This window comes from Schistocerca serialis, chromosome 3 (genome assembly GCF_023864345.2).
Source record: "Schistocerca serialis cubense isolate TAMUIC-IGC-003099 chromosome 3, iqSchSeri2.2, whole genome shotgun sequence".
Taxonomy (NCBI): domain Eukaryota; kingdom Metazoa; phylum Arthropoda; class Insecta; order Orthoptera; family Acrididae; genus Schistocerca; species Schistocerca serialis.
In genome coordinates this window covers 143,712,528-143,725,526 of record NC_064640.1, presented here as the reverse complement: position 1 = coordinate 143,725,526, position 12,999 = coordinate 143,712,528, and the positions used below count along the sequence as shown (strand labels likewise).

General features: G+C 38.9%; 1 protein-coding gene across 6 annotated transcripts in view; it reads right to left on the bottom strand.

Moving 5' to 3' along the window:
• The window catches only part of LOC126469850 (dnaJ homolog subfamily C member 5), a 90,807-nt gene that overhangs the window by 63,603 nt on the left and 14,205 nt on the right, over nucleotides 1-12,999 (bottom strand). For all 6 annotated transcript variants that reach the window (XR_007586083.1, XM_050097150.1, XM_050097151.1 and 3 more), the window contains exons 4-5: nucleotides 4,499-4,651; nucleotides 2,249-2,380 (exon numbers count right to left, since the gene is read on the bottom strand). Coding sequence is in view for 5 of the 6 variants with exons in the window: in XM_050097150.1 (XP_049953107.1) it covers nucleotides 2,249-2,380; nucleotides 4,499-4,651 (285 nt within the window). In the remaining variant the exon portion in view is untranslated. The remainder of the gene's footprint in view (nucleotides 1-2,248; nucleotides 2,381-4,498; nucleotides 4,652-12,999) is intronic.

Sequence of the window (12,999 nt, the reverse complement as noted above, 5' to 3'; positions counted from 1 at the left end):
GTTGTCAGTTTTTAGGGAACTGATCTCTAATGAGAACTGTTGATATATGGAGGATGACATGGAGGATTTTGCCTGATACTAAAAAGTAATGCATGGTAGTATGCATATGTTCCTTGCACTGTATCAGTATAGCATTAAATATGAATTTTTTAGAGTCAGCACCCCCCACTTAAACCTGATGGTCATGATATAACAGGGATTTGTTCCCATTCCCAACATTTTTTTCCGAATGAAGGTGGAGATATTGCCTCCGCGTTGTGATCATCATAGGAAGGTTTAAAGCTACTTGCTAGATACTTATTTCAGTTGTTGATATCTGTCATTAAATTTGGAAGGTATTATGTTCCTGTTTAGTTAGAAGTTTCATTTGAATACATGCTTTGTTGGCAATTAAAAAAAGGCAGTACAAGTGACAATGTGTTTCCTAGTTTTTAAGAGGAGCGGATCCAAATCAAAAATATACAGCGTTAACGAGAACATGTCCCTTTACTCTCAGAGTGACTAGTGTGCATCAAGACATCATGACAATAATAGATGAAACAGAATTTTCAGCTGGCAACATATCATCTGGTAAATACTCCTTTCACTATAGAAAGCTGCTGTAGCCCAGACGTTTTGAGCAACGTCTGTGCGGCAATGTTAATAAGCTATCAGGTCTTCACTTCTGTTTATATGAGTAGGTTTTTGTGGTCAGAATCAGCACACAAAATTCATTGGATTGTAGGCGGCAACATATTGCAGAATGAATCAATATTCTCAACACTATAACATAACATCCCCTACTGAAAGCTACTTCCAATAGCAGCCAAAACAATGGTCTTTGAATACAACACCAACTATACCCTAGAAAAATATTACAGTCAACAATTTAGAATGTTTAATGATAAAAAACTCTACATACCTGTCAGAATTTGTTTCTCGGTTTACATCTAGTGGCAATGTTTTCCAAAGTATGATACAGAAACTGATGATAATTTCATTTATTGAGAATATTAGCCAGTTTTTAACTATAAAGAGAGTTTTTTTTTAAAGTACACTAACATTAAATGTTAGTAAATATGAATTTAAATCAAAGTAATAATCTTCATTTTCACCTTGGGAAGTACAGTTTAGGTAATGTACATTTCATATATTACAGAAGCCCAAGTCAATGTCTCACAATAAAATAGAAAATAAAATTACAAACAAAAATTCCTATTCCTAATAATTTAGTTTTTGATCCATTTTTTAGAGAATTTTACAATTTACTGTAACAGTGCATGGTAGTGCAAGGATTAATACCTCAGAGTGATAATTTGTATAGACATAAAATGGGACAAAAGCAGACTCTTAATGTGAAAAAAAAATCACACAACAGATCAATTCATTGTGGAGTTTCGCAGAGGGTGTAGTAGTACTACTACTAGAATGTTACAGACTTGCTCAGGACATTCCACTGGGATAGCCTATAGCAATACCATTAGGCATGCAATGAGCTGTCCATAAAATTGGGACTCTTTACTACTCCCTTACACATATCATCCATCCATCCATCCGTAACATACGTATTAATGAATGAATGGTATAGAGGGAAAACTGATAAATGGCAGGCAACACCTTTTGGCTTGTGGGGTTAACATCTGTATGCAGATAAAAACAGTATGCTGCTCTCATCTGATAATCATAGTACCACTAGAAAATAGAGCAGACAGAAACAATATTTTTTCATGTCACTAAAACTAATCTGCTGAAAAAGTGGCACCACTGACTGTAACGGAACTATGGACATGATGAGACATTACAAGTGTAAATAACTGAAGGAAAAGCAGTGTAACGTGCAAAAGTAAGATCACAATGACTGGTTATCCAATTAGTTCAGAACTGATGGATACTGACAAGAGATGTCTAGTCACTACCTAGTATAATAAATTATCACAACTACAAATGATCCAGCCTCATATCAAAGTTAATCTAAACTTATTTAATGTGTGTCTATCATGTATTCGACTTACCTACCATCAGTGATGCTTCACCCGCAGCAGGTTTATTAACTGAGGTGTCATATGAAATGGTTACACAAACTTCCTTTGAGGCTTGCACCATTTACATTTTGTATTACAAACAACTCACCTTACTTTCCTTAAATATAGCTATAAGTTGAAAGCTGCATCATTGATTTAGGCAAAATGGGCTGCAGCACTGCAAGCTTTCTGACTTACAGTTTTAAACAACAGTTTACATGTGGTTGCAAAACTAAATTAATACATACGTGCAATGTGTGATACTCTCCACTATCTTCAGGTGGAGGTGGTTTACACTTCCCACAGCAGAAGTTACAGCAACAACAAAAGCAACAGCAGAGGTAGCAACCAGTTATGATGCCACAGAAAATTATCAAAGCCTGAAATTAAAATATGGTATGGTGCGATTATTCATTATATGAAATTCCTGTTTGCAAAAATAATTCAATGTAAGAATGCTACTTCTATTTAGCATAATACACAATGCTCCCTGACACAGGTTTTTCTGTTCTACTTTGAAACTACAGAATTAATACTCATTGATAAAATTAAGGTGGTGTTTGATGTAATCTTTATATCATACTTTCACTGACAGATTACTTCAATCATTAACAAGTTGCCAAAGTATGTCTCACATGAAAAATTAATTTAACTGATATTATGAATGAAAAAATCATTTTACTATATTTTTTGGTTTTCCTTTTTACACCACACCAATACACTTTGTATTCTGACTGCTATACTGTATTTTAACAATAGTTACAAAGTTTCTCATTATGAGGTGATTTAGATAAATCTCTCTTCTCCTTCATTTATGTTTTGCCATTATTCCTGTCCATGTAATTCCTTCCCTTTACGTAATTCAATTTCACAGAAGACCATGAAACATATACTAGAATGGATGTTTTTAGTTTTTAGTCTTTGCAGAGTATTCACCATGCTGAGCATTAATGGCAAGATTTAAAAAATGTTCTAAACAAACATTATTTTTGCTGCTCTCATTTTTAAAAGATAACGTTGTTGCCGTCCCTGCCATGTCCAAAATTAGCATAATATTTTTGGTACATAATGTCTACTACAGGATGCTAATTTGCCACTATAAATTGTGAGCACTATATCAGATCGGAGATATTTACAAGTAGACCTTCTAATACAGGGCGAGGCAAATAAAAGTGGTCCGGATGAGTGGATACGATTGGACATAAATGTATGCATATAACCATACCCATGACCTACAGTTACTTCCAACAGGATGGAGCAACTGCCCATACAGCTGGCCAAAACTCTGAGCACATTTACACAATCTTCATGCGTGACAGAGTTGTCACCAGAGATCGGCCTGTGTGCAGCCCTAGATGGCCACCTAGGTCACTTGATCTGTCAGTGTGATTACTTTGTGTGGGGAGCCCTAAAGTCTAAGGTGTATTTATTGCAATAACTCTCCTAGTCTTCAAGAACTGCAGCAGAACACTTCACTTCATATGAGATTGCAGCTGTCTCGTTTGATCCTCCATCAGCAACTTGCTGACCACTGCCAAGAAGTGTCAAGAGAAGAATGGTTATCACTTTCTACATTTATTCAAACATGCCACTGACATGGCAGAAGAAACAGTTGACTGAATAATTTGTGGTGGTAAAGCTAGATCTGTGCTGTAATTTGTTTCCTAAACTTGCCATTATGTATATATGTGTGTATATACTGGGTATGTGGCTCAGCACTTGTGTGGATAAAATACGAGACTAGATAGTATCAGCTGCTTGCTGGTTCTGTGTGTAAACACCACACCACAAATTTAGAAGTCTGTGGTTCAGTTCTTTGTCAGTCCTAGAATTTGTTACTTATCACTTCTTTCAGGTTTTACATACACATTAAAAATGCCCAACTTCACGTAAAATAAACAGAAATTTGTCCTGAATCTACAAGAAAGAGGTAACTACGTAACCCTTTTTTTTAACTATAATTTCCTAAAATTAAGTATGATAATTATTAATTTGAAACATGTTTTAAGAGCAACCAAAAACCATAAACTGTAACACGGTAATTGGTTATTAATATTGGTAGAACATATTGAAATCTCAAAAACATGCTGTATGTAAAATGTATTCACACCTCAAAAACATTCCATATTTGCAAAGAACTTATGTAACCTGGTCTGGCTGATTCAGAAACTTTTCTTCTACATTTGTGAAATAATAACCTGTACGGTGTCTTGAAATTGCATTGTTTTGTGAATTTTAAGAGATGTTTGATGTTTAATAAATTATTATTGCTAAACTACATAGTTTTTGCAGGCATTTAATTCCATATTTGCAAGACTTGGGAATTCTGTGTAAAACTAGTGCATTATTCCAGTGAAATAAGAGTTACTGGGAAAAAAAAGACGGTGCCATGCTGGGTTGGCATAATACAGTACATTTCCCACGACACCTAATGCCCCCCAGAGTCAGTTATACTGCCAACAAGAGATTTTCTTTCACTCTCTAATAATGTTACTTACCTTGCACCATCCAGATGTAACTAGGAAGTAGGCATTCACATTTTCTTCTCCAAACTGTTCTGCTATATACAAGCCCAAAGAGCCATAATTGTCATATATATTCCTTTTTGTCAAATCACTCAAAATGCTGTGTGCTCGATTTACTTCCTTGAACTTTAAAACGAACAAGCACATTAATGTTTTGCAGAGAAAAATTTAGTCACACATTTAATTAATGCAAGACGAATAAGATATATTCCAATAATCACACTGGCTCAAGACAACAGGTCATAACATAACCCAAATTAAAGTAACTACCACCACTTTTAGGTCTTTTCAATTCTCTCTCTCTCTCTCTCTCTCTCTCTCTCTCTCTCTCTCTCTAACATGTCTAGCCGACTTTTCAAATTCTAATCTTACAATATTATAAAAGCCACTGAATATAAGCTGATCACAAAATTTTGTACCAGATGGTGGTATTTCATACAGAAATATATGAAGGTGAGATAAAAATCGGCAATGGAAAATACAGTGGAGGAATGCCATCACTAAAACAAGCATCACAGTGAATTCTCAATCTTGAAAAACAGTTACTTCAATTTTCTGGTCCACAAATACATCAACAAATTTATGAGTATCTTAATTTTAAGAGTCACATTGTGGCTTCAGTAAAACTGACTTTTCAGATACTTCTGCCAGAAATGTTTTCTACTTTGGACACATATAGGGGAGAAAGGTATTACACACAAGTCTAAACGACACAAACAAGTCTGGCTCCATGATAAGCTCCAGGAAACAACTTCAGAAATCAATTTTTTTTTCTTCTTTCATTGCATATTCTGATAATTTTGGGTGTGGGAATGTTAAAACTGAATTTTCTGTGTTTTTTGAGATCATAAGATCAAGTATACTGACCTACGCAAATCACAAATTTAACAGCAGCAAGTTTACATAACCTGGTAAGAAATATTACCCGGAAAATTTCAAAAAGCACACAAGCACTGAGATTACTTCCACTATGTACGTCAAGATTACCTCCAAATGATGGGAACGAAAACTAAAAGTAATTTTTTTTCACACACTGTTTATTCCTTTGCCAGTAAAATCTCCCTAGTGATATAAGGTCTGGTTTCCTGGGGATGTCTGCTAATGCTTGTGCACCATGGAGTAGTGTTGACTGGAACACCTTACAGGGGAAAAAAAATTGGACCTGCTCAAATACATGACTACTAGTATTACAACTCAAGATATCAGTATTTACTACTAGTGCTCACTTCAACCCATGTACATAGCACCTCACACAACTGCTGAAGAGCTGGAGATCACTCTTTTAGATATAATCTCAATGAATCTACACCACACTGGCACTAAGAAATTCTGGCTATTTGCAGTGACCATGCACTGTGTAGTGAAATTAGAGTCTGACTTGTCCAATTGTTTTGCTCTCCTTTTATTCACTATTTCATGGGCAATGATAACTAAGCCTTTTGAACAGTTGCTTAACTGTTTCACTTATGCAAAATTTCTCTCTCTCTCTCTCTCTCTCTCTCTCTCTCTCTCTCTCTCTCTCTTTGTAACTCCCCCTTCCCCCAGCCCCACTTCATTTGACCTGAGCCCACTCTTACCTGAAGTGGGAAACCCAAAGATTTGTGCTTGGATGCCCAGCATTTTACTTTTTGATTGCACGAATATCTAACTCAATTTTTTTTGCAGACAATTAATTTTTACATATTGTGGTGATTCACCTTCCCTGCCTCCCATTTCCGAGGTCTTTTGAGCATCTTACTCGATCCTACTTACAGACAGGGACCAAGCAGTCAACCTGAACACTGATTAATCAAAGCATATCATGGGTTCTAAAATGGTTCAAATGGCTTTGAGCACTATGGGACTTAACATCCGAGGTCATCAGTCCCCTAGAACTTAGAACTACTTAAAACTAACTAACCTAAGGACATCACACACACCTATGCCCGAGGCAGGATTCGAACCTGCGGTCGCGCGGCCAAGGGTGCAAGGATTTGCGAAATGGCTATGTTTGTAAACTGTTTGCGTATCACCATGGTTAAAGTATAGAGTGCATGAAGAACATTGCTACCCCATGTCATGAGGATGTAGGTGAACAGGAAGGGTTGTACCCCAAGTCACAGTAATAGGATATTCCAAAATTTGATGTATATAATCGAAATGTTTTCTGCATTTAGAACTTACAGAAAAACACACTTAAGCACTGAAATCGGGGAGAAAGAGTGCACTAGTGTTCAATGTCAGGTTTCACATGTGATCAAGCAACAATTAAAAATTAAAGTTGCAGAATGATGTCAGGGAACCCACACGCCCGGGTTCCCGGGTTCGATTCCCGGCGGGGTCAGGGATTTTCTCTGCCTCGTGATGGCTGGGTGTTGTGTGCTGTCCTTAGGTTAGTTAGGTTTAAGTAGTTCTAAGTTCTAGGGGACTGGTGACCATAGATGTTAAGTCCCATAGTGCTCAGAGCCATTTGAACCATTTTTGAACCCACTACTAGGGTTGAGACAAGTGAGAGGGAGAAATACTAACAATAAGGAGCAGTAATGGCACAGAATCTGACAGTGTTACACTGACAGCAGCTGCAATTTTACTCCAATAACATGAATCACAAAAACCATTTATGTTTCACGCAAAGTAATCATCATACTCAGTCTTCAAAAGTCACTAATCCCCCAAGTGTGAGAGACCTTAGAGTCAGACTTTTACTAACATGGCACCTACCACACCACAAAATCCTCTGTGATGGACATTAAATGGATACTAGATGTTTATTATTCCAAGCCACCAACAAAAGTGAAGCTGAGCGACCCTGCAGGATTCTATTTACAAACTTGGGCTCCACAAGAAAACCATACTCTGTCAGGGTAGAGACTACACGGTCTAACCACATTAATTTGACAACCACTTATGTTAGATGTGAAAATGCAACAAGCACTAACAGACAGCAGGTGGCAGCACTAGCAGTGAAGAGTGTATAATGCATGTTGGGGGACATGGAAAAACAATACAGTCATTGTTGTAACGTAGAAACTGAGCACTTTATCACACGACCAAAATGGCACAATCATTGGCTTAGAGGCCAAGGGTGCAAGGATTTGCGAAATGGCTATGATTGTAAACTGTTTGTGTATCACCATGGTTAAAGTATAGAGTGCATGAAGAACATTGCTACCTAAAACCAGTGGTGAGGCAACTGCGGTGCGCCACAGGCCATATATGACAATGGTGAACAACGGCTGAAGAGACATGCAACAATTGAGCAACTGACTGCTCAGATGAACCAATGGGCTGCCAATAGTGACTCTTCATCGACCATCCACCGAATGTTGCTGTGTACGGGCCTCTGCAACAGGCACCTTGTTCACACACCGCTGCTAGCTGCAGTCCATTGGTGATTAAGGCTGGAATTTGCAGGCCAATACAGCTACAGGTGGTTCTTTTAAATGAATCATGTTTTATGCTCTGTCATCAGGACAAAAAGCAAACACTATTCAACAATATTTGGAAGGGTCCTGGCCAGAGGAGGGAGCATTACAGTGTGGGGAATATCTCTGTGGCATTCCCTGGGTGATCTTGTCATTCTGGAAGGCACAATGGATCAACACGAGTATGCAATTATCCTTGGAACCACACGCATCCCTACATGCAGTTTCTTTTTCCTTGACACAGTGGCTTCTACCAGCAGTACAATGCAATGTGCCACATAACTCACAGTATACGTGGGCCACAGAACAAAAGGAGATTGTTCAGGCTTCCAACAGGGGTCACACTAATGTGGCTGGACAGTGTATTTTCTACTGACACCTTAGGCCATGGTTCCAATAAAAACCTATTTCCATCCTACAAATGAGTTCAGAGAAAACTTCAGATCTGTTAGATTGCCACTACCTGGCCACTCCTAGCCACCAATTATCACTGTGCTCCTGGAATTGTTTGTCAAACCAAGGAATCATCACAGTGATCAACAATAATTTCAATTTGAAAGGCATTGCATTAAAATAAACATGGCCTAAAATTGGACCTGTACAGAGGGAATTATAATATGTAATTTCTGTCTCATTCTTGTAAGGACAACAGTAGGGAAAAGATCTGTCAATTTTGGTTTATTGAGAGGGTTTAAGGAAAGTGTAGCTCATCTACAAAATGGACCACATATTAGAAGACTTTTGAGACCCATTCTTGACTATTGTCAGAGTGTTAGGGATTCCCACCAGGTCGGATTAAAGGAAGATATTTAAGCAATTCGGAAGTGTCCAGCTACGTTTGTTGCCAGTAGTTTCAATCAACACGCGAGTGTTATGTACATGCTTCGTGAACTCAAATGGGAATCCCTGAAGGGACGATGACATTCTTTTCATGAAACAATACTGAGGAAATACAGAGAACAGACATTTGCAGCTACTGCAGAATGATTCTACTACTGCCAACATAAAATTCACACGAGGATAGCGAAAAGGAGAAAAAAGAAATAGGGGCTCATACGGAGGGATACAGAAAGTCATTTTTCCCTCCCTCCATCTGTGAATGGAATAAGAAAGGAATGACTAGTACAGATACCCTCCACCGTATGGTGGATGGTGGCTTGCAATGTATATTTGTATATGTTGGCAGAGAGGGGGGGGGGGGGGGGGGGGGGGGAAGCCAAAAAAAAATTTGGAAGCAAGGATTTTTCCTTTTTTAATTGCGGCTTAATTCCCTGACATTTTCTTACTGCCTGAGATTACTCTTATCAGTAATTTTTTTAACAGGATAGCGAACCAATATAATGTGTGCTGTCAGTGCAAATTTTTGACAGCAGAAAGAACTATTTAGGATATTGTTATCTGTGGTTGCTGTTTGAAAATTGTACTTCACAGGGCACAGTTTAAATGCCTGACATGGCTATTACAATAACAGCAGAAATCTCAAGTTATCTCCTTTTTGGTGATCACAGTTCCTACAACCACTTGTGACACAAAATTTCAACACTCCACATGGAGGTGTATCAACAACACAGCTTCAACTTCAGATCATTCCTGTGAATAATAGTGCTTGGCAATGGAAAGTTTATTTTTAATTTTGAAGCTGTGTAATATATCCAACATATTGAAATATAAGAAGAGTGTGTCACAAAACAAACAGTTGTTTGAGCAGAGTATTAGGAGAACTGTAGTTGCTTGTAAAATAGAGATAATTTTACAAGATAAATCAGAACTCATTTGCACAAAATTTTTTGCTGTCTGTTTCAGTGTTGAGGCACTGTGTTTATAACCACAGCAACACACTCCAGATTGAGTGTAAGTCTTAATGAACTATTTCAAATGCCCCTCTGCGTTAACAGTGGTGTGAGCTTTTCTTCTACACTGTACCAAAATTGTCTACTGCAATAGCAAAAATTCATAATTTTGCTCGAAGTCACAGGCGTACTTTGTGAGAATAAAGTAAGCTACACCATGTTTCATTGTTTCTAAGCTGCTTTACAATTAACTGTACATGATGTTTTGTACAAAGTATTTTCTCGCGAGTTTAACAGAAATGACGGGGAGGGGGGGGGGGGGGGGGGGGGGGGAGGAAAGAAGCTTTTATGTCAACCTTTCAAAACAGGCACGCTACATTACCCAGTGCTTTCAACACACTATACTATCCAAAATACTAACAAGGAAAGTATTTATATTCGAACAAACATGTCTGTATGAAATTTTGGTTGCAGGACCATTACGTATGTCTCAATGTGCTGCTGGTGAGTGTCTTACCTCCGCAAACATGCTCTACATGTCACTGCAAATGTCATTATAGAAACCAAACACAAAACACAGATATCTTAACTATAAATGAAAGCGAGGGCTTTTAATACAATGCTCAAAGTAATGTGAATTACTACAAAATGCACAGTGAAGAAAAGCAAGTTCATCACATGCCATAGCTGCACGTTCTATAATATCAGTGCTGAACTCCATGACAAGGGCACTTTTCAGTTGTGAAGTTGACCACAGGTTCACCAATATCAGAGCCAGCATTTTGCTGTGTATAACGGAGCATTGGTATATGTACTTCTGCAGATATTGTTTGTATATGGCAGAATGCATTTTCATGATAAATAATCTGTCACACAATTTTGTCTGTATGTTCCTGGAATGTAATTTAAGGAAGTCTTACTCTCTTGGGATATTTAATGAAGAGCCTAAGAATCTGGTACACCTGCCTAATATCATGTAGAGCCCCACGAGCACACAGAAGTGCCACAATGTGACGTGGACTCTACTACTGTCTGAAGTAGTGTTGGAGGGAACTGACACCATGAATCCCACAGGGCCGTCCATAAATCCGTAAGAGTACTAGGGGGTAGAGATCTCTTCTGAACAGTAAGTTGCAAGGCATCCCAGCTATGTTCAATAATGTTCATATCTGGGGAGTTTGGTGGGCAGCAAAAGTGTTTCAACTCAGAAGAGTGTTCCTGGAGCCACTCTGTAGAAATTCTGGACATGTAGAGTGTCACATTATCCTGCTGGAATTGTCCAAGTCTGTCGGAATGTACAACAGACACCAATGGATGAAGGTGACCAGACAGGATGCTTATGTACGTGTCATCTGGAAGAGTTATCTACATGTATCAGGGGTCCCATATCACTCCAACTGCAAACACCCACACCATTACAGAGCCTCTACCAGCTTGAACAGTCCCCTACTGATATACAGGGTCCATGGACTCATGATGTCTCCATACCCGTACAAGTCCATCTGCTCGATGGAATCCGAAATGAGACTCGTCCAACCAGGCAACATGTTTCCAGTCATTAACAGTCCAATGTCTGTATTCATGAGCCCAGGCAAAGAGTAAAGCTCTGTGTGAAGCAGTCATCAAGGGTACACGAGTGGGCCTTCGGTTCCAAAAGTCCCTATCGATGATGTTTCGTTGAGTGGTTTGCAAGCCCAGCATTGAAATATGCAGCAATTTGTGGAAGGGTTGAACTTCTGTCACACTGAACAATTCTCTTCAGTCGTCGTCAGTCTTGTTCTTGCAGGATCTCTTTCTGGCCGCAGCTATGTCAGAGATTTGATAATTTACCGGATTCCTGATTTTCACGGTACACTCATGCAATGGTCTTATAGAAAAATCCTCACTTTATTACCTCAGAGGTGGTGTGTTCCACCACTCATGCGCCGACTATAACACCACACTCAAATTCACTTAAATCTTGATAACCTGCCATTGTAGCAGCAGTAACCAATCGAACAACTGCACTACCAGCCGCAGAGTCGTACTATGCCTGTCTATATATCTCTGTACTTGAATAAACATGCCTATACCAGTTTCAGTGTATTTTATCCTGTCTGAAGAAATACACATCTAGACATCCGTAGTACCTGCTCATGTTTCTGGCAGGAGTCACACAGTACTAGTGACTTTGTTGGCAAATGTGTATTCGCAACTGACAGAATAAATGTTTTCAAATGTTCTTTCATCATCTTACCGCTCACACTTTCATCTACAATCACTCTGGAGAACAATCTTTTTTCAAGTTACTGATAAATCCCAGCAGTGATGTAAAGTTTGTACATCCAAGATTTCTAGCTACATTAAATGAACGATGTTATAAATGCCAATAATGAACTGTTTAACTGATAATATTTTTACACTGCAGTAGAAACCAGAAAATATGCAAATCATTCATTTTCTACACCAACATCACTTTCATTCATCATCTACACCCTACACCAACATCACCTTATGAAGAAGAGTTCATCATTACTTCATCTCAACAAATCGCACAACATTAGCAGTGTTGATTACTGATCACCTACCCATATGGCGTTTCACTACACAAACAACTTCCCAAAATGCAACTTCACATCACACTGCACCATCTCTATTAACATAGGAGAAGGCAAAGGCCAAATTCGACAGCACATACTCAGTAGCCTCCAATAGAGATCTACAGGGTTTGCAGATAAACAAGTATCACTGATGCAGTAAGAGACTTTGAAAGTAACTGTCAAACTGAATCTACGTTGATACACCTTCGTCTCTTACATAGAAATTATTTACTGTCACAGGTGGTAGTAGGGACTGGATTAAACACAAATGAAGCAGCTAGGCTATTATGATTAAATACAAGACATTGGGGGAGGGTAGGGGATGGGGGAAAGAGGGGAGGGGGGGGGTGACGAGGAGGGCGGGGAGGCAGAGAGGGGAGGGGGGGGGTGACGAGGAGGGCGGGGAGGCAGAGAGGGGAGGGGGGGGTGACGAGGAGGAAGGGGAGGCAGAGATGGAAGGGAGGAGGAGGAGGAAGGGAAGGGGGAGAGGAGGAGGAAGGGGAGGGGGGAGGGAGAGGGGGAGAGGGGGAGCTAGATTGTGTGGCTAAAACAGTTCACCTCCTGTATTTGGTTCAAAGTGAGCACTAGTAGTAAATACTGAAATTGAACTTAAATACCAGCAGGCATGTATCTGAGGAGATCAGACTTTTTTTACTCAGTGGTTTTACTCTAAGATGTTCCAGTCAACACTATCACTAGGA